Source organism: Colius striatus, chromosome 1 (genome assembly GCF_028858725.1).
Source record: "Colius striatus isolate bColStr4 chromosome 1, bColStr4.1.hap1, whole genome shotgun sequence".
Classification (NCBI taxonomy): Eukaryota; Metazoa; Chordata; class Aves; order Coliiformes; family Coliidae; genus Colius; species Colius striatus.
In genome coordinates, this window is record NC_084759.1 from 141,324,394 (window position 1) to 141,343,285 (window position 18,892).

At 41.2% G+C, this 18,892-nt stretch overlaps 1 protein-coding gene across 3 annotated transcripts in view; it reads right to left on the reverse strand.

Annotated features, from left to right (window-relative positions):
- Positions 1-18,892, reverse strand: part of CACNA1C (calcium voltage-gated channel subunit alpha1 C) — a 486,392-nt gene that overhangs the window by 39,861 nt on the left and 427,639 nt on the right. For 2 of the 3 annotated variants that reach the window (XM_062009912.1, XM_062009919.1), the window contains exons 31-32: positions 10,909-10,992; positions 10,217-10,300 (exon numbers count right to left, since the gene is read on the reverse strand). In XM_062009912.1, coding sequence (XP_061865896.1) covers positions 10,217-10,300; positions 10,909-10,992 — 168 coding nt within the window. The remainder of the gene's footprint in view (positions 1-10,216; positions 10,301-10,908; positions 10,993-18,892) is intronic. The other variant, XM_062009929.1, reaches the window with a different exon arrangement.

Here is an 18,892-nt window from a genome sequence, read left to right on the forward strand (position 1 = left end):
TGTGATTTGCTATGTTCAAGTCTGGGTAAACAGCTGATTCTCAAAATCCCTAGCTCAATTTCTTTCCATGCCTTTCTATTAACAAGTGTTTATTTACTTCTGAGGCATCTTTGCCTTCGTGTCTGTTCAGCCTAGGAAAAGATGTCACTTATCTGGCTTTGGTTGAAGAAGATTTTTTCCCAGTCACTCGGAGAAGGCTCAGCAGACAGTACTACTAATTGGTACCTCTGAGTTGAAAAGTGAATTTTGAGAGAAAGACTGGGATGTGACCAGCTGGGATGTCCCCTTGTTCTGCAACAGTTTTATTAGCAATTAAAGGCAGAACAACATTTTGCCCATCACTCAGCTGACCATAAGCAGCAATCCAAGCTGTATGCTAGGTCATCTGAATGCATCAGGGAACAGGTCCCATTATAGCAGATCTCTAGGAAGACATTTGAAACAGAAGTTATTTTGTTGACATGTTATGCTGGACAGTCTCCACAAAGAACAGACCAGAGAGGGAAGGTAAGAACAGAGCCATTTTAAAAACAGTTGTCTAGTGAGAAATAAAAGAAAAAGCTTGCCTGACTGGTGTCTATGATGGTAGAAGGAGTGGGGCAGAAGTTAAATGAGAGTCCTATATTGACTATATTAGAAAGGGTAAAATTAGCTCATATGTATATGTCTTTGATTGCAAATCTGTCTGGGAGATCACAGAAACCCCACAATCAGGTCTTTATTTAATAGGAACTTGAAAAATTCCTTTTAGTCTTTGCATTTGGGTTTGCAAATTGGTACCCATCACCATGCTGAACTGCTGCTGAGTGCCTGGCACAAAAATCTTCACAAAAGGGAACAGCTTTTCCCTTGGACTGGTGGTACCTTGGCTGATGACAGGTAGGAGGAGGGGAACCGATACAGTAGGTAGAGATGACCTAATTACTGCCTTGCTGAAAAGCAGTAGCACTCCTCGGAATAGGAAACATGATCTCTGCTACACAAGATCTCAGCAAAATTTGGAGAAAGTCACTGGAGATAAGAAGGTGGAGGAGAGGAGAAAGTTACAGAGGAAAACAAATAAAATGCTTGTGCGTGTTTTGCTTTCCTCCATCACCTTTGTTGCTTTCACTGCAACTGTCAGCGCAATCTGGAACCAGTTAGTAGATCTCTTAATATGCATAATAGTACAAAATGGTGTACACAGTGAGGACTTGAAGGACTGATGTTAAAAGCTCTTGTAATTTGGCTGGAGAACAGAAGCTTTTATAGCAAAGCTGAAAGAGTGAAATACAGGGGATTGTGCACCCTTTATTACTGCAATCTGCACATGGAGAACAGGCTGGAAAATTCTTTGGACATTCACAGCAAAGTAGATCTTAGTAAAAGAAGAATGAAATGCCAGAAAACATCTTTCACTGCTTCAAGGTATTGCCTTAGATGAGAGAGAACTAGCTGGATTTGAACTCATCCAAGCACCTTTTTGACCATATAACTTATGGTGTTTAGACAATCTAAGGAATCAGAGATTTTTTTCCATGGATTCATATAAAGATAAAATCTCAATTAGAGTTCAGCAAAACTTTTGCTAGCCAAGAGGGCAAATTCAATCTGCCTAGCAAACCAACAGAAAATCTAACCAGCTTGGGGTAGGTCTAATGTTTTTTATTATTTTTTCTTTTGAGTATTTTAAATAGCTTTGTGGAAAAACATATTTGAATTAGAAGGAAAACGAAACATAACTGTTTTATATCACAAATGTTGACGCCAGAACACTGTAGTGTTTTGGGGTTTTTTTAAGGTAATATGATAGAAAAATGACAAGAAAAAATTAATTACTGGTCAGAAAATCTGGATGTGGGCTTTTTAAAGACCTTTTTGTACTGAAATGTAAGTCACATGTTACCGTTGAAGCAACATAGGACAAGGCCTGTAGTACTTTGTGTTCCTACTACTAGATTATTGCTATTGTTACAATAACTTACAGTCAGATAAGAAAACAGGACTCCTTCTTTAAAAGCCTTAAAATACACTAAGGTTTTGTGTATGTGAAAGCTGATCCAGTCCTGAGTGTTGTCAGTGAGACGCTGTGCATCACCATTTTAAAGATAGCTCTAAACATTTTCACTCAGAAGGTCTCCAGACCAGTTTGTACATCTTTTTACAGCTATAAAACTATCTAACTTTCTCAGAATTTGCTCTCCTGGATTCTTTATCTTCTGTTTCTCATATTTTAATTAACTAGTATGTGTGTGGTTGAATTTATCTGGGAAGACAGATTTGGTTTTATGCCACTCTCAAATCTCTCCTGCAGCAAAATACATTCTGATTATTCCATGCACCTGGAATAATATAACAAGTAGCTTTGTGGAAATTACAATATTGAGATATTTCCTCAAAACTGGGTAGTATGGAGAGTCTTTCAAAGTGGGAACTACGTGCATTCTGCTTACGGTGCTAATATTGCCAGTCATCAGTAACAGCTCAAAAATTAAGGTAAACTAAGGAAGGAGACATTTGCATTTACTGCAAAAAATACATACATTTTTTCCTGTTTTCCCATATTTCATATAGATTTCCTTACAGAAAAAGTTACGCCATTACCAAAGTTATGCAGTTACCAAAAGCACCTCCTTGAATGAGCAAATCACATTATGAATTCTGGAAATGCACTCAAAATACCAACATTTTTAAGCCAAAAGGGAAAAAAAAGTCCCACTTTCACTCCAAAAATATACATAAATAAAACCAAAATAACCTTGTTCAAGCATGGTTGTGGTCAGACAGTTTCACCAGACTTCTTTCTCACAAGTACAGAGTGAAAAACATTCACCAGAATTGTTAATTAAGCATGGGAGGTGATCAAATTTAAATCAATCTAAGCCTAATTTAGGAAAGAGTTCAGGGAATCTCTCCTGATGTTCACCAAAGGCAAAATAAAGGACTAGCATTTGCCTCTGCTACAGCTCACAACCATGCTTCAACGTGTCTTCCCACATACAGAAGCTGAGGTGATCGTGGTGCGTTACCTGCATTGTTCTAGTGATAAACCACCACTAGATATTTAAAAAAGCAAACTAAATCCACCCACCCCGTACCCCCCAGTCCCGCCCACCCCCTCTCCCCCACTTTAACAGTAGTTTTTCCAAAAAGAAAACAAGTCATATATACATACATATACACACACATAGAGATAGCTCAGGACTACGTACAACTTCTAGGATGGCAGCAGTAAGGGTATGACAACACAAGATGCCAAAAGAAGCTACTGTGCTTCTCCAGCCCTTTGCTACATAATTTGGAGGCCTCTGCTACCCAGATGGCATTTGAGAAAGAGAGAGAGGAGGAGAGAGGGAGGGAGATGTTTTCTTCCTCTTCCAGAAGGTTTGGGTAAAATGAACTTGCAAGTTCTAGGAGTTGTAAAGTTTTGCGTCCAGTGGCAGCTGATGGCCAAAATCTGAGCAGCAAAGGGCATGGAAGCGGAGAGAACCAGACAGGCAGAGACAGAAAGACAGACAAATAGACACATAGCGACAGAGATGAATGCCAGTCCCAACTGAGGTGCAGGCTGGATGTTATGTCGTCCTTCCACCGATCCTTGCTCCCATTGCGGGGGTGTGTGTGTATAGGACTGCGTGACAGGGGCCGACCACTTCAGGCCTTGCACAGGCGAAATGCCCTGGGGCAGATCTGCCTGAATAGGGACTGCAGGATTTAAGCCACTGGTTCTCTGCCTTCAGACATATTGATTGAGGGTGGAAATGAACTTGTGAGGTTTAGTGTGGCTGGAGACGAGGGAGAGGAAAGCAAGGGAGAAAAAGAAGAAAGGCAGGGGGTGGGTTAAAAGGGAGAAGTGCAGGAGAAGGTGAGAGGGAGACTTGAGTATAGACTGTCAGATATTCCAAAGAATGGGAGCAGGAGCCCATGACAAATCATATGAAGCCTCTTGACACCAAAAGCAAGATGACTGAAGGAAAGGCCCCATGCGCCTGGTTTAAGCCTGAGCTGCTTTACTTCAGAAATAAAAAAGACTAAAGGAGAAATCACTGCACAAGTCTCCAAGTATTCATGGGAGCTGGATGCTCCATTGCATCTCTGGCCTTACTGTGTCAGTAATCAGCCAAGCTGCAACTCTCTGTCAACTTCCTAGCAGAATTTGTAAACCCTTCCAGAAGCGCAAGATAGAAAGTACTCAGCTCTCCTGAATATCTGATAGACAAACAACAAACCGCTACCCAGTAGGCCTGGCTACAACAGAACTGACCAACACTTTCTAGGGGAAGCAATACAGCAAGATGGGCTTTGGGTTTCTCTAACTTTCTTCATAGGGATGCTACTTCCTGGAGCACTTAGGTCCTATGTCTCCCAGATGCCACCACGGATTGCATCATATACAACATTGTCCCTTCCTTTTTTTTGCTCCTTCTGTTCCCTTTCACCTTACAAAAACCACCATTCCATCAACTCTCAAACCAATTGCAATGCTCACTCTTAGAAAAATGTGTACTGCTATAATAAGAGGGCAACTTATACAGGGAAATAGTCCATTACTTCATAAAAGCCCAAAGTCGTCAATTCCCTATCCCTGACAGTTCTCATCTTGTATCCAGGCACATCTGTCTGGCTTATCACATCTGCTCTATTGCATTGCATACCTGTCATGAGTACCTCCTCCTCCTCCTCTGTACCTCCTGCAGTCTTCACAGACACACTCAGACACACAGGCATGGCCACTGAGTGAAACAAGTGGGATGGATAAAAGTCCAGATGGTTTTGCTCAGTCATCCTCATGCACTCCCAGACACAGCTGATGAACACAGAGGTACTCCATGCATACATATTCAGAGGCACCAGCAGAAACCCTCGGTGATAGGCTCACAGGTAGGCACAAGCCCTCCCTCCCTTGACATCCTTTCAAGACAGACAGAATCAAACACACGCCATCCCCACTGTCACTGGTATCTATGTCAGTGCTCTGAAGACACACATGCTCCCACCTGAACATGCCTCCATAACTCTTACACATGTACACACCATGAGATGCCCACTGCAGCTGGATGAGCCGACCTCCCAGCTGGCCACAGGGACTCATCCACCTCAGTGGTCACCACTGTTATGAGCATTGCTTTGGTGGCAAATGAAGACTCAGCCACAGGGAATCTTTAGTGTGACACTGGCAACGGAAAGGGTGAAAGAAAAAGGACCCTATGGACAAGAGAGGTGTTGGCTTTTCTCTCCAACTGAGAGGAAAGAGATTACATTACCAACTTTTCCAGTGACTCAGGGTCTGTTTTTCTTTCCTCACTTTAGGCACTGTAGCACAGGGCACAAAATAAACTTGATTTTCCCCTTTGATACGGCATGAAAAATAGTAATGAGCAACTTTCTTTGCCCGGAGGAGGAGACAGCAGGCTGCCAGTCAGCTTCACGGCACTCCAGGCTACATCTGCTGATGTAGAAAGGAATGAAACACAAGCTTGTACCTGGGGCTACTTCTGAGATAATATATTCCAAATTTGCTGGCTTTTGTTCAACTCCTACGACATTTTTTTTTTCTATTTTAATAATAGATAGTAATAATTTTAACCATTTTAACATTTTCTTCTAAGGAATGTAAAGTGTTTTGTAAATGCTAATTACAATGCTTTCTTAACACAGAGAACAATAACAATCTCCAGTTTACAGATGAGGAGACTGAGATATAAGGATCTAGCCAAAGTCCAAGGAGGACAACGGACAGGCCTTTCCTCACAGGTGCCATATATGACATAATTGTCCACCTTATTCCCAGAGTCATTCTTATTCTTAGCACTTCAAGAGAGTTGACACGTGGTAGATGTGGTCTCTGCCTTGGAAATTATTTTTCCTTAATAGAGAATTAAACAGCACTTCCCTCCCTCTTCAGTTACTTAAGAAGCATTGAAATGAAAACATGAAATATTTCCAGAGAATTAGAAAAAAAAAAAAATGTTCATTTTGTGGCTAGGAAGTTAACTGTGTAACACTTACTGAGAAGCAAAGCTCTGAAACTGCATCTTGAAAGTAAGAGAAAGTAAAAGTGAATTTGGCAGGAACTGTGTCACTCTCTGAAGTTTCCAAAACACCTACCCAGTGCCATTTGCACTTACTCAGTTGTGTGAGGTGCATGTCTGTGTGTCTGTGCTACTGGTTGGGGTGACTTTGGAGATGTTCTCAAGTTGCAGTAAGCAACTGGGTCTAACATGATGTAAGTGGACTTATCACTTGACCTATCTCCACACATTGGACATGTTTTAAGTGGAAGCTTCCTAAAGTGCTCAGAAATGCTGAAGGCAGCCTGGGGGCCTACCTCATAAGTACATGCCTTCTCACTGTTTTTGAATGCACACCCATGCTAACAAAAATATGCTGAGCTTGACATGCAAGTGTACACTCACTCACAGGCATGCAGAGGAACATGCATGCATACACGAAGAGTCTCAGATATAAACCCCCGCCCATAAGCAAATCAAACTTGCACAGTAAGATAGCCATATTGGCTCAGAAAACACATCCATAGACTCAGTTACATACACAACAACCCATGTGCCTTCATCAACAACCATTCACAACACAAATACGCACAAAATACATATGCTTGCATACACACACTCTTTCCCCCATATGGATTCAAGTCTGTACACTCTCCCATGGATTTGTAGCCCATACGCAGGTGTTCAAACACATTCAGGAACATGTACCACAATCAATGGAGTGCACACACAAAGACCCACCCATGCACACTCACATATATCTTAACGTAGGTTTTGGTCTGTGAAATTCCTTTTCAAGAAACAAAAGTAATTGTCAAAAGGAAAAAAAAAACAAAGCATGGAGAACTGCACAAACAGATGCAAGCACATACCTACACTCACACTGTGGAGCCTATCAGTCAGGGTTCCCACTGCAACTACAGCTATCGTAGGTCAGCACCTGCTGGGTATGCTTCCCCTTGAATGCAGTTGTCTGATGAACCTCATCGAGATTTCAGCCTTACATGTCTATGGCCATATGTCAAACTAACCTGTGACAGATGTCTCCATCTTCCCTAACTGATCACAATATAAACTGTCCCTTAGCTCCAAGAGCAGCACCTTCCAAGACCCTACCACAAATATTCTTCAGCATCTAAAGAGTTGGGCAAAAACATCTTACCTGCACCTGACCAGGCTAAACATCTCCAATTAGTAGTTTATTGTCATTTTAGGGTTTATTTTTTCATCCTTTTTCAGACTTCAGGTCTCTTGGAACAAGACAAGACAGTGTACAGAAACACAGGGCAGGGTTTTTTCAAACCCACAAACAGGAAGAAAGCAACAAGCTCCCAAGAAGAAGGGGAAAAGTGTATCTGATAAACTGCCCCACACTGCTTGATGACAACTGTCCGTCCAAGATGGGCTGCTACTTCCAAAGCCCATTTGCTACAGATGTAACATATCAAGTGCTGCTAGCAGGAAGGGAATCCGACAGGACAAACCAACATACAAAACATTCTCTTATTCAATAAGGGTTATAAGTGCAAAGGGATTTCAGAACATTTCAGAACAAACTCCGTCCATAGCTGCCGCTCATTTATCAGTGCATCAAAAGTTTGTGCAAGTTTTTAGTAACAAACATCAGAAACTAGTAGCAAAGGACTTGCCTAGATAAAAAGAGAAGATTTAAACATGCCAAGTAACAAAAAGACGTGTGCAGAAATCTCTAAAAACTGTATAGAAGGAAAGGATTCTTTAGAGGAAACAGAGGGACCATCAGGCAATGCTTTTCATAATCCTTACTAAAAAATTCAGGGCCACTCCTGCTGCCTCCTCAACTAAGACAGGTGAAGGCTTTTTGGACAGAGGTACACCTTTATTTTTCATAGACTTCTGTAACAACATAAAAAAAAGGATTCTGGGCTTTGACTGACATGAACTTGACTTTACATAGAGAGTGGAAAAGAGAGCCTTGTCAGTGACAACTAAGCACACCAGTATGGATAGCTCTGGAGACTGAAAATCAGAACAATTAGCAGCAGCGTGACCTTCTCAACAACTTGCTGAGTGTGATTTATCCTGCTTAAATTTAGTCTCTGAGAGCTGAGTGTCTAGACAAACCAAACAAACCTAGACACTCACCAGTCACTGGATGGGCACCCTCAAAGAGCAATTCATTTCCCCTGTCACAGACATGTATAGAAAGGCACCAGTTGGCCTGGGGAGTTGTGCACTTCCCTCTGCTAATAGTAACTGGAGGTCTGAGTGACTATCTTCCTCTCAGATGGCTAAAGTTTAGGTATACCAAAGCATCTTAACTCATGATGTAAAAAGTTCAGTAATACATAGGAAATTACTGTGAATTTCTTCAAAAAGATCTATTAGGTTTTCCCTTCAGCACAGAGTTTCTGACTATAACAGACCTAAATTTATTTCTCAAAACACAAGGATCTATCCCCTTTCTGCTTGGAAGTCTTGTATGGATTCAAATACATCACTCAGGAGAGTCTTGTTGATGTCTAGTATAATTAATCTCCAGTTACCTGTACTTATTTCTTCAATCATCATGCACAGTTCAGTTTCTATGGATGAGAACTGAACTTTTCCACAATCTGAAAGTTATTGCTAGATACCACACCTAGCTTTCTTATGATGTGTGGCATAAAAAAGGCTTTTATTTCATTCTTTAAAATTAGCAACTTCAGCCCACCAATCATTGTAACTTCTCTCTACAAAGTTAGACCAATCTTAATATCTCTCTAGTAAAAGGGTAACAAAATTGTTCACTACATTTGGAGAGAAATGTTGTAAACACTTTTTTTGTGTCCAGAAAGTAGGACAACTAGAGGTGTAAAATAAAAGTTCATTTTCAGTTAGAAACTATTTTTCTCTCAAAAGACAAAGAAAATAGACTAGTGTGAAATAAAATACTTCATTTACTCTAAGCAAAAAAATATTACAACTTGGAGAAATGTTCCTGTTTCAGAATTTAAAAAAAAGAAACTGAACAGAAATTAAACTGGAATCAAGATATGAAAACATTTTGTTTGGAAAGTTCCAAGTAAGGCATTTTGATTTTTTTCAAAACTTTGCCTACATTTTCCCCCTAAGCTATGCTGTCACTTTTTTTGCTTGTGCTGGATTGCCTCCACACTACACAACAATTCCAAGCTGGAATGTTTATTCCACAGCCACACAATTTTACAAATTGATGATTGATTTGCTCTCCATTAACATCATTACAAAAAATATATTTCCATCTTTCTATTTTTCTGGCCTCACTAAGCTGTATTTTTCAGTGCAAATTTTATCCGCACTCACAAACCCAGTGAGTCCTTTGTAGTCTTTCTTTTGGGAGTCTGTGTGTTTCCTGCCTGTCCTTTGTCTATTTATCCTGTAATTCTATATCCATCCACCCCCAAAAAAAGACAGCGGAAGAAGTTTTCCTGATGTGTTTATTCCTTGTAACACCACCTACTCATTTCAGTCTCTGTAGTTCACTCAGTCCTTCACCTGTCTGCTGAGGTGGGCACAAGTGGGACCAGTCACTGTCAATTGTGCTAGTAGAATTCATGAGATGAAGGGAATTGGGTTTAAACCCCCAAAAAATTGGTTTAAACTCTGGCACTTTGTTTTTGTTTGGCCTTTCTGTTTTGTTTTTATTTTATCTACCTTTTTTGTGAATTAGAAACTGAACATGAAGAGTGTGTTCCTCTAAACAGAAATTATTTGGTCTTTGTTTCTTTTGGAAGAAGCCTGGGTGAGGAGGCACAAGGAGGATTCCTGGTTTGGTTCCCGCAGTTCCACCTCGAAAGAACTGACCTTTAGATCTCTGTGGGGTGGAGAGTATTGAACCGCCATGGTAAGCAAAGCATAACACTGGGTAGACCAAAGTGCTGGCCTGAGACTATTCTAGCAGCTTCACATGGCACTAATAGCTTTTTCACTTACACTCCACGTTTCCCATCACTTTTCCTGCTATACAGTTTAATTCATGCCAGGCGGATTATGAAGGGAAGAAAATGATGCAACAGTCAAAAAGTCCTTTAAGTCGTTCCAAAAATTAAAAAAGAGTAAAAAGGAAACAAAACAAACAAATAGAAAAAAAAAGTTTCAAAACTAAACAAAAAGCTCTGAAAACAAACTCAAAAGAAAGGAGGAAGGGGAGGAAAAAAAAATAGAACCCGGGAAAGATAAATGAATGTTAGAGCAGGCACGATCATGGACAGACGCCAGCTACTTACGTTCACCTCGGTGATTGCTATATCAACAATGCTACCCACAACAATCAAGGCGTCAAATGTATTCCATGCATCACAGAAATAGTGCTGCATGTGGCAGAGAAGCCAAGAGAGAGAGAGAGAAAGGAAGAGAAAGAAAGAATGAGAGAGAAAGAGATGAGGGAGAGAGAGAGGGAAAGGGAGAAGAGAGGGAAAAAAGTAAAAAGTAAAATAAAATAAAAAACCAAAATGAAACAAAAGAATGAAAGAAGGAGAGAAGAGGAAAAAAATAAGAAAAGAAAGAGGTTACGTGGGCATATTAAATAGTCTCTTACCACTCTACAGTATTGGTTGCTCAAACCTCGGTAACGTTTCACATTGTGGAGGGTATCAACAAAAGCCTGGTTAGTCATAAAGTTACACTCAAGCATGTCTACCTTTTGGAGGGAAAAAAAGCACACACACCCCAAACTCTGTGCGCTTTCACCAGTCACAGCCTTGGGGCAAGCTGTGACAAGTGAAAAAGAAGGAGGCATTTTTCCCCTTCCTTTTTTTTTCCCTGGGAGAAGGAGAAGGACGACGGCAAGTTCAATAAAAGCATGACTAGAGGGGAAAAAAAAGAAAAAAAAAAAGAGAAAGAAAGAAAGAAAGAGAGAGAAGGAACAGCAGAGGAGGAGGAGGTGGTGGTATCCTGGGGAGGGTAGAGTAATACTCACATTAGTTTCACTGAGAATGACGTCTATAATGCTGCCAATTACGATGAGGAAGTCAAAAACATTCCAAGGATCACTAAAGTAACCCTACATAAGGAAGGGGCAGGCAGGATGGGGATTAAAAAGGAATGTTAGACAGACAAAAACAGTTCAAAATTACCATTAGAATTACTGCCCTGATACCTCAGGAGGTTTTCGTCTTAAGTCTACTTGTTGCGTCTTGAGCTGTAGCCCAGTCCTGGGATCCCTGACCTACACGAGCAGCCTCTACCCAGCTAATGTGATCCCAGGGCAGCCACCCCTCCCTTCCAACTCTGGGATGGGGGCAAGGTGAAAAGAAGCCATGTGGATTGCGTTGAACATGGCTGCTCACAGGAGTAGAGCTTGCAGGACCAGCTCCTCCAGATATCTCCGGTTTCTAGCAACACAGCATCCTCCCCCATTTGGTTTAGATTTGGCTGGGGGAAGAGTACTGCAATAACATCATATGGTTCTCTCAAACAACGGCTCCCCTTCTGCCAGTGTGAATATCAATCCACCACGTCCACGTTCCAGACGTAATGCTCTGTGCTGGTGCTGGGAACAGCCGGCTGCTGTGTCACGATGGAGCAGAGGGCACAGCTAAAAGTTAGAGATGTACTATTTAAACTTTACTGGTTGTCACCTTTATCTTTACCCAGCCGCAATGAATATTTGCAGCCTAATAGTTTCTATTAGTAATGCTTTAGTTCCTGCCGTAAAGCTACGGAGTAGGACAGGCATTTCTGTTCTTCTGAAAGCACATCTGCACCACAAAATGAGGGCTTGAATGTAGCACATACTGGTGCATCCTACCAGGAAGGGATAAAAATGCAAAGTTGGCTTAAGTATGTGCTCAGAGGGAGACCTGCTGCCCACTCATGCTGAAGGTACTGCCATAGCATTACTGCCACATTAGTAGTGTAGGACAAGCTATGACAGATCCACTAGCATGTGCTAAATTCACACCCGCCCTTGGCTGTAAAGAATCACTTCAGGGGCTATCTCATGCATCTTGTCCTAAGCAGAGCTCAGGAGATGCTAATCAGCACTGCTTACTGCCCCTATCCTGCATGACTTTTGGCTGGATAGGCCATAGGGATAACAGGATCCTTTTGAAAAAAAGGTTCTGCTCAGCCCAGAAATGAGCCTCTGTATATAAATTTCCCATCCAAGTCAATGTCAAGAGCAAAGAAGATTTATCTTGGCTCACTGAACACCTGTGCCAACCTCTTCCCTTGTTCTGGAGTCTTAAAAGGAGACAAACATACAAAATCCTCCATACTCCTTTTATGTGTTTGGTTTTGTGAGCATGGGCTAATCTGACCTCCCCGTTTCCCAGCTGCAGCATGTCTCCACTGAGACTGAACCCAAGTTGCACTGTGACTGCTATTCTTAGCCAGAGAGTCAGGTCATGGGTAAAGTGTGAGTCTGTGTTCCCAGGCAGTGTTGCAGAAAGCAAAAAGAAGTGTGTGTGGGGGGGGAGTATCCCAGCACTGGCATGGCATAAGCCAGGCTTGGGAACCTGAAATACTGGGATTCAATCATCACATGGAGTAGGCACTGGCAAAAAATGTCTTTTTAAATACTGAAACACTGCCTCCAGGATGCTTTGAGACTCACAGTTATAAACCGCATTATGCTTGGGGCAGGAAAAATAAAGAAAAAGATGAAGCAGAGAAAGCCACTGCCCAGCTGGTTCCACGCCAGTGAAGAGAGCTGTTAGAGTGGACTTTGAAATCTTCTCCTCAAAACCAGAAAAAAACCCCCTTTATTCTGCAGCCTGAGAGAGGCAACACTGAGCAGATCTACACTGGGAGGAGTAATCATCCCATGGCTACACATTGCTACACAATTAGCTACAACAGGGAAGAAGGAAACAGGAGCAAAAGCAAATTCAGAGAATATTATTATTCAGCATCCAGCCTAGAAAATACACAACAAATATTAGAATGAATTCAGTGGTGATGTCCAGCATCGTTAGCAACCAGATGGACCTGGAATAAAACTGTAATTAGGCTTCACCAAGAGGAAGGGGAGGGAGAGAACAGCACATTAAATTGTAGAGACAAACGCATTTTGAATAAATAAAGGACAGACACAGATCATACAGAGCAGCAAAAAGTGCCTTTGCAGCCTGATGTGACCTTGGCAGACAGCACGTTTTCAAGATCAAAGAGAACGGAGTGGAAGACAACAAACCCAATCCTCCTGCCCCTGTTCACGTGCACAGTCCTGCTGAAGGCAACGGCACTGCTCACGTGCCAAATGAATGCACGTGTTCAACAACACTGCTATCTTCCATTTCCTTCTCAAATTGCAGTTGAGGAACTATTAGGGATTTCAGCAGAAACCCAAACAACTCCAAAAAACCAGAGTTTGGTTTTGGGCAGCTGCAAGGGTGAAGATCCAAAAGATGTCGTTCAAGGTTTGCCCATGAAAATGATGACTGTTTTAGAATCCATGGTGATACATAGGTGGTTATTTTTACTATGATTGACTGGAATCATACTACTTTATAACCAAATTCACAATTTCTTTTTACTGAGCATTCTTCTTACATAGAGCCCAATAGCCATTCCTGCTGGTAAAACACCATTTGCTATTGGTACAAAACCCAGGTGACAAGTAGCATCAAATCCTGTCCTCAGATGACCACTGAAGCCAGTGAATTAAATTTTGCTCCCAATTGCAGTAATGCTATCTCACTGGAAGCAGTGACACAGTTGGCACATCTCAGGAGAGATTCAGGACTGGAAAGAAAGGGTCCTATTTTTCTCGCCATCACAAATAGCTGCTTTGGACCTCTGTAACACCACAGCCAATCCGGAGTCACTCTGCAAACTTGGCCGTGTTACTTCAGATTTACAGCGCAAGCTCTTTCTCCGAGGATGTGCTGCTGAGTCTCATCAGCCAGCTCCTTGCCTGAAAGTCAAGGGCTGGTCTGCTCTGGGATCACAGAAAAAGCATTACTGTGATCTGTTATTGTGTTGCTGCAAGGTGGACTCAGAGAGCTTTTCTCTTCCTCCCGTACCTCTTGGATAAGTGATAGAGAGGAACCGTGGAGATTAATGCAGTTTTACTCAACCCCACATCCAATATGGCAGCGTTGAATTAAGGAAACATGAATTTTAAAACCTTCCCTTCCTCCTCACCTGCTCCCTCTGTCTTTCAAACAGAAGGATGAAAAATAGAAAGATATTATTCACAGTAAGAGAACTCAAGGAAAACAGAGAACATAGATGCTTCATTTGTGTGCAAGGTAGTGGAATCCTTCCTTAAAAAGCCATTCTCCTTAGAGACATTTACCTAGGAATGGCCATGTTACTTAGCTTTGGATCAGACCTCATGATCTTGTCAGGAGTTATGAGTGAACTACATCCCTTTGGGACTTGTCTCTTGTGACCTCAAAGTACCTCTTCAAGCCACATTTCTCACTGGAGTGTACCAGGGTGGCTAACAAAAGACAAGCCAAGTGAAGGAAGGACTTTCATTCTAATAAAGAGGTTGTATTTCCAAAATATTTTTCCCACCAGAAAGTTCTGTATACTTTTCCCAAGAGGGAGGAGGTCTGACTGGAAATGAATCGATGGCACTGTTTGTTTTTGCAGTACAGGAATTTAGAGTGTAATACCATGTTTTACCCTTAAAGGGAGACGCTTGACCCTGATTTAAGCTATTTGGTTGCATGCCACATAATGGCAGCCTTAGGGGTTTACTGGGGAATGGTAGTCACCCTCTCTTGTGGGATGTCTTTGCAGATCCATGAAGCTTTTGGGGAGAAAGGAGGACAGAAAGAGACCAGGAGGATTGGACTGAATATTCAGGAAGCATGAAATATCCCCACCATTAGAGCACATTTTTTTCCCCCATTTTTTAAAATTTCCCCAAAGGTAGCCAAGAATAGTGGTTTGTCACATGATCAATAAGTTAATGAAAGGCTGAGCATAAATATACAGTAGCTGATTGGAATGGAATCTCACTTGTGCAAGGGGAGCAGACATTGTAGCATTTCAGAATGAGTATGCCAATCATTTTTAGGTTTCCTAATTGCTGAGATTAGCTATCAGAGAAACTAGTGTTTGTTTTGGTACTCGTGGAGCCATTGAAACTTCTGGAAACCACTTCTTTCACCATTTTTTTTTTTTTTTTGTGAAAATGAGATCCTGAATGCTGTATCTAAGAAGCCTCATTAACAGCAGGGAAACCTGAACACTGTAGTCTACCTGAAGATCTGATCTCAGTCACCTGGGGCCCGTAACAGGAACTTGTGCTAGCTGGAGAGCTATTTACACTGAAGCACATATATCGTTGGGGGAAGGGTGCTGTTGAGTACTAACTGGGTTTTCAGCATCCAACCCTGGGGTAGCTGCAGGGTCACTTGTGTGGTAGTTGATGTGCAATTATTTATCTGCTTAGTCCCAAGTTTTCATTTCTGTCTTTTATGAGGTGACTGGCAAAATTTAATAAACCCCTCTGAGAGAAAACACTTTAAAGATGAAGAGCACAGCAAGGGTCAAGGCTATTCACTGGGTGAGATCTGAGTGTAGGTCAGATGGTCCCCAGTGGAAGAAGATGCTGCAACATCATAGGAAAAAAGGGAAAGATATACATGCATGTATGTATGCATGAACACAGAAATTAAGTACTGAGGAAGAGAAACTAAGAGGTATAGGTAACTACACAGCCTATAAGGAAAGCAAACTACAGGAGAATCTTGCTACCACTTATCTGAAATAAATTTGCATGTTAAAACAACAAAACAAAACTTCGATCTTAAGCTGGAAAGAGTATATAGGAAAGAGAGAAAGGGATTGATATCGTGATATTCAGTGTGATTGTTTAGCAAAAATTTCCTGCTGCTTGTAAGGGGAACCAAAGCAGGCTTTGCTGAGGATTTGCAAAATGAGATGAACAGCTAGTTTGGTTGATGGTTGCTCAGTATGTGAATTAATTCCTGAAAAGGCTGCAGGCTATTTAGAGCTGTGAGAGTCAGTTCTCAGACTTCATTAAAAGACGTTTTCCCTGAAAATACTTTTGCAAAAGGGACAGTTTCAGTGGAAAACAGTATCAAATCAAATAACATTTACACAGTACTGTGACTCTTTGTATACCTTGTCACAGCAGATTTGAGTGATTCACATGTATCCTCAACAATCTTACAAAGCTACTACAGCTCCTGACACCAAATGGGGATTTGTGTCAGATGTCAATTCTCTTATACTAAGGTACCATTTAGCCATAATAGTAATCAGGAAAATTAGCAGAACCTAACAGAGAAGAAAAAAAACAGTGGAGGATGCAGCTGCTTGGAGCTCCTGAAAGGCTGCAGGAAAACAGCATATATTTACATACTATCTATCAGCTCTCATCCATTGATGGGTTGATTCTGAGACCCAGACTCTCTGCAGTTCACCTACCAGTTGTTGCACGGCTGCAGGGAATTGCACAAGTTTCCTCTCTACTCCACCCAATCTTTCCACAGACAGGGAGTGTGGAGCTTTTCAGCTCCCCAAACTATCCTAAAGGTCTGGTTGGTTCTGAAGAAGCCTCCTGTCTTTCTCTGCTTATTCCAAAGGAAAACAGGACCAACTTGTAGACCAAGACAGGTGCTCAATAACTTTGTTAGTTTCCTTTATCCTCTCACTCAGTTTCGTGCTGTGTCTCACAACAAGGATGTAGCTGAAAGCAGACAGGAGTCCCTTGGAGTCTGAGGCCCTGCCTGGACATACTGGACTCTCTGCTTGGCAGAAACTAAGGAGTTGGTGGACTTGAATGGCTCTATTATCTGAAAAAAGACCTCAAATGTTAATTTCTAGGTCACTAGTATAAAACAGGGATATCTTGTTACTGGTTAATATCAGCCACTTCCCAATTAGTTTAAGAGCCTATAGATCCTAAAGCAAAGTACAGGTCCCCACCTATGCTTCCAGTGGACAAACATCTCCAACACAGGAAAAAAAGAGACAAAACTCATTGCTGGAACAAAGGTCCCCAAGTCATCATTTAGCAGACTTACACATTTACAGAGACTGAATGCAATTTCTTGTGTCACAACAGACCCTTTTTTGTTCTCTCCACACCTAATGATAATTGACAATGCCTAGAAGTGCCTTTATCACACCCGTTCTGTGAACCAAGAATTCCCATTTCTAGATCTTGCAACCCAATTCATTCCACCAGAATTGTATTTTCTAGGTGGTTCAATGAGTCCCTCCATGCCCACCTAAATGATCGTACAGTTATCTCACATCTCTCCATATTTAATTTTCTATAAGTTGGGTAACAGTACACAAGCACTCAGCCATGTGGAAGGTTCGAAGTGAAACATTAGGTCCTTCAAAGACCGGGAAAAAAGCATAGCAAAGCCAATATGGAAGCATTTATTATGGAAGCATCTCTTAGCAGTGTCAATATGCTGAGACCTCAGGAAACGGTAACAGTAAAACGTGCTGAACTAGATGATTCAACTAGCTAACCCTGATGTCATTTTTGGCCTAGGTTACTCTTAGCTGCCTTTGAAGGGAGGGTGAGTAATGCCTCAGAACGGTAATTCCTAAGTTCTACTTAATATAAATGCAGGAAAATGGATGCAGAAATCTCTCATAAATTCTGCTGTCCACCTAGAAAAACAAGCTAAACATTCTTCATTTTCCTATGGGATACCCTGTGAGGAATTGGGCCTTTTTCCTTATGAACAGTAATTACATTGCAGTTATCTACAATTACTGCCCTGCAATCAGAAACCAGACTTGTTCTTAGCAAAAAAACCCAAAATTAACTCCAGTCTTAGTGAAAAGACTGAAAAGTGAATGTCATTGCTTGCTACATCTGAACACATAATTTATCACAAAATGCATTCAATGAGAACTTTGCTGTTAAATTCCACCAGAAATACTCAAAAACTTTGCAAGGTGTTGAAACAGCAGGTCTTGATGGGAGCCAGCAAATAACTCTTGAAGGCAACAAACCAAACCAGAGACAAGAAATGGTCCTATGAAAAGAGCAAGAGGTTGGAATTTGTTCTTTAAGTTAGTTGGTTCTTTAAGATAGTCTATCTTCTGATGTTGGACTGATATACTAGCCCAGAGAAGAATGATTCAAAAGAAGTAAAACTCAACCTGTAAGAATAGAAGTGACACATCTTTCAGAGTGAAGAGCTGCCTACTGTTATGGGAAGATGTGATAGTGGTAAGTAATGGGTGAAGAAGCATCCTGAATATAGAGTTGGACTTAAATAGCTTCCCTGTCTCCATATGCACCATGGAAAAAGGCAAATGGAGTGCTCTGAAGTGCTTACTGTATGAATAGTAGATATTTACTGGAAGAAAGGCATTATCTTCCAGAAATGGTCCAGTAGATATGAACAATAGGTTTTTGAATAGTTTTTTTTTTTCCAGTAAGTTATCTCCATGTTCAGAAAAAGCTTGAGCTTATATGGATTACAATAGTTAATAAAATAATGCTTACTGTCATGTAATCCATCAATCATAACTTTCCAAATGAGGATGGTTATTCTTACGTCATACTTGGGGAAGCAGAAATGTAGGAAACAAAGGTTTCCTACCAAAGCCAAATGTATGACAGAGAAGATAAATTGTCATAGACCTCAGCGAGGTGACCATTTGGCAGCAGATGTGGCATTTCCAGAGAAGATGTACAACTCTTATCAGGGACTGCATCATAGTCTGTTATCTGTTATCATTCTTACTTGAAGAGAAGATTCACATCTGTGAGAACTTCTGACCCTTTAAAACAGCTTCTACTTGAAGTGATAGAGGCTCAAGTTCTTTCTTCTGGGAGTGAAAGCAAGTCACTTTTCCCTGGAACTGTTCCTTTTACGTGCTGCTGCTCTCTATGCTGTTGTGAATGAGAGACCCCAGTGCACCATCCCACTGGGCTTTTAACGCTGTGTGAATAATTTTCTATATTAAATAATTAAGTGTAATAGCTAATACAGTACTTCCCA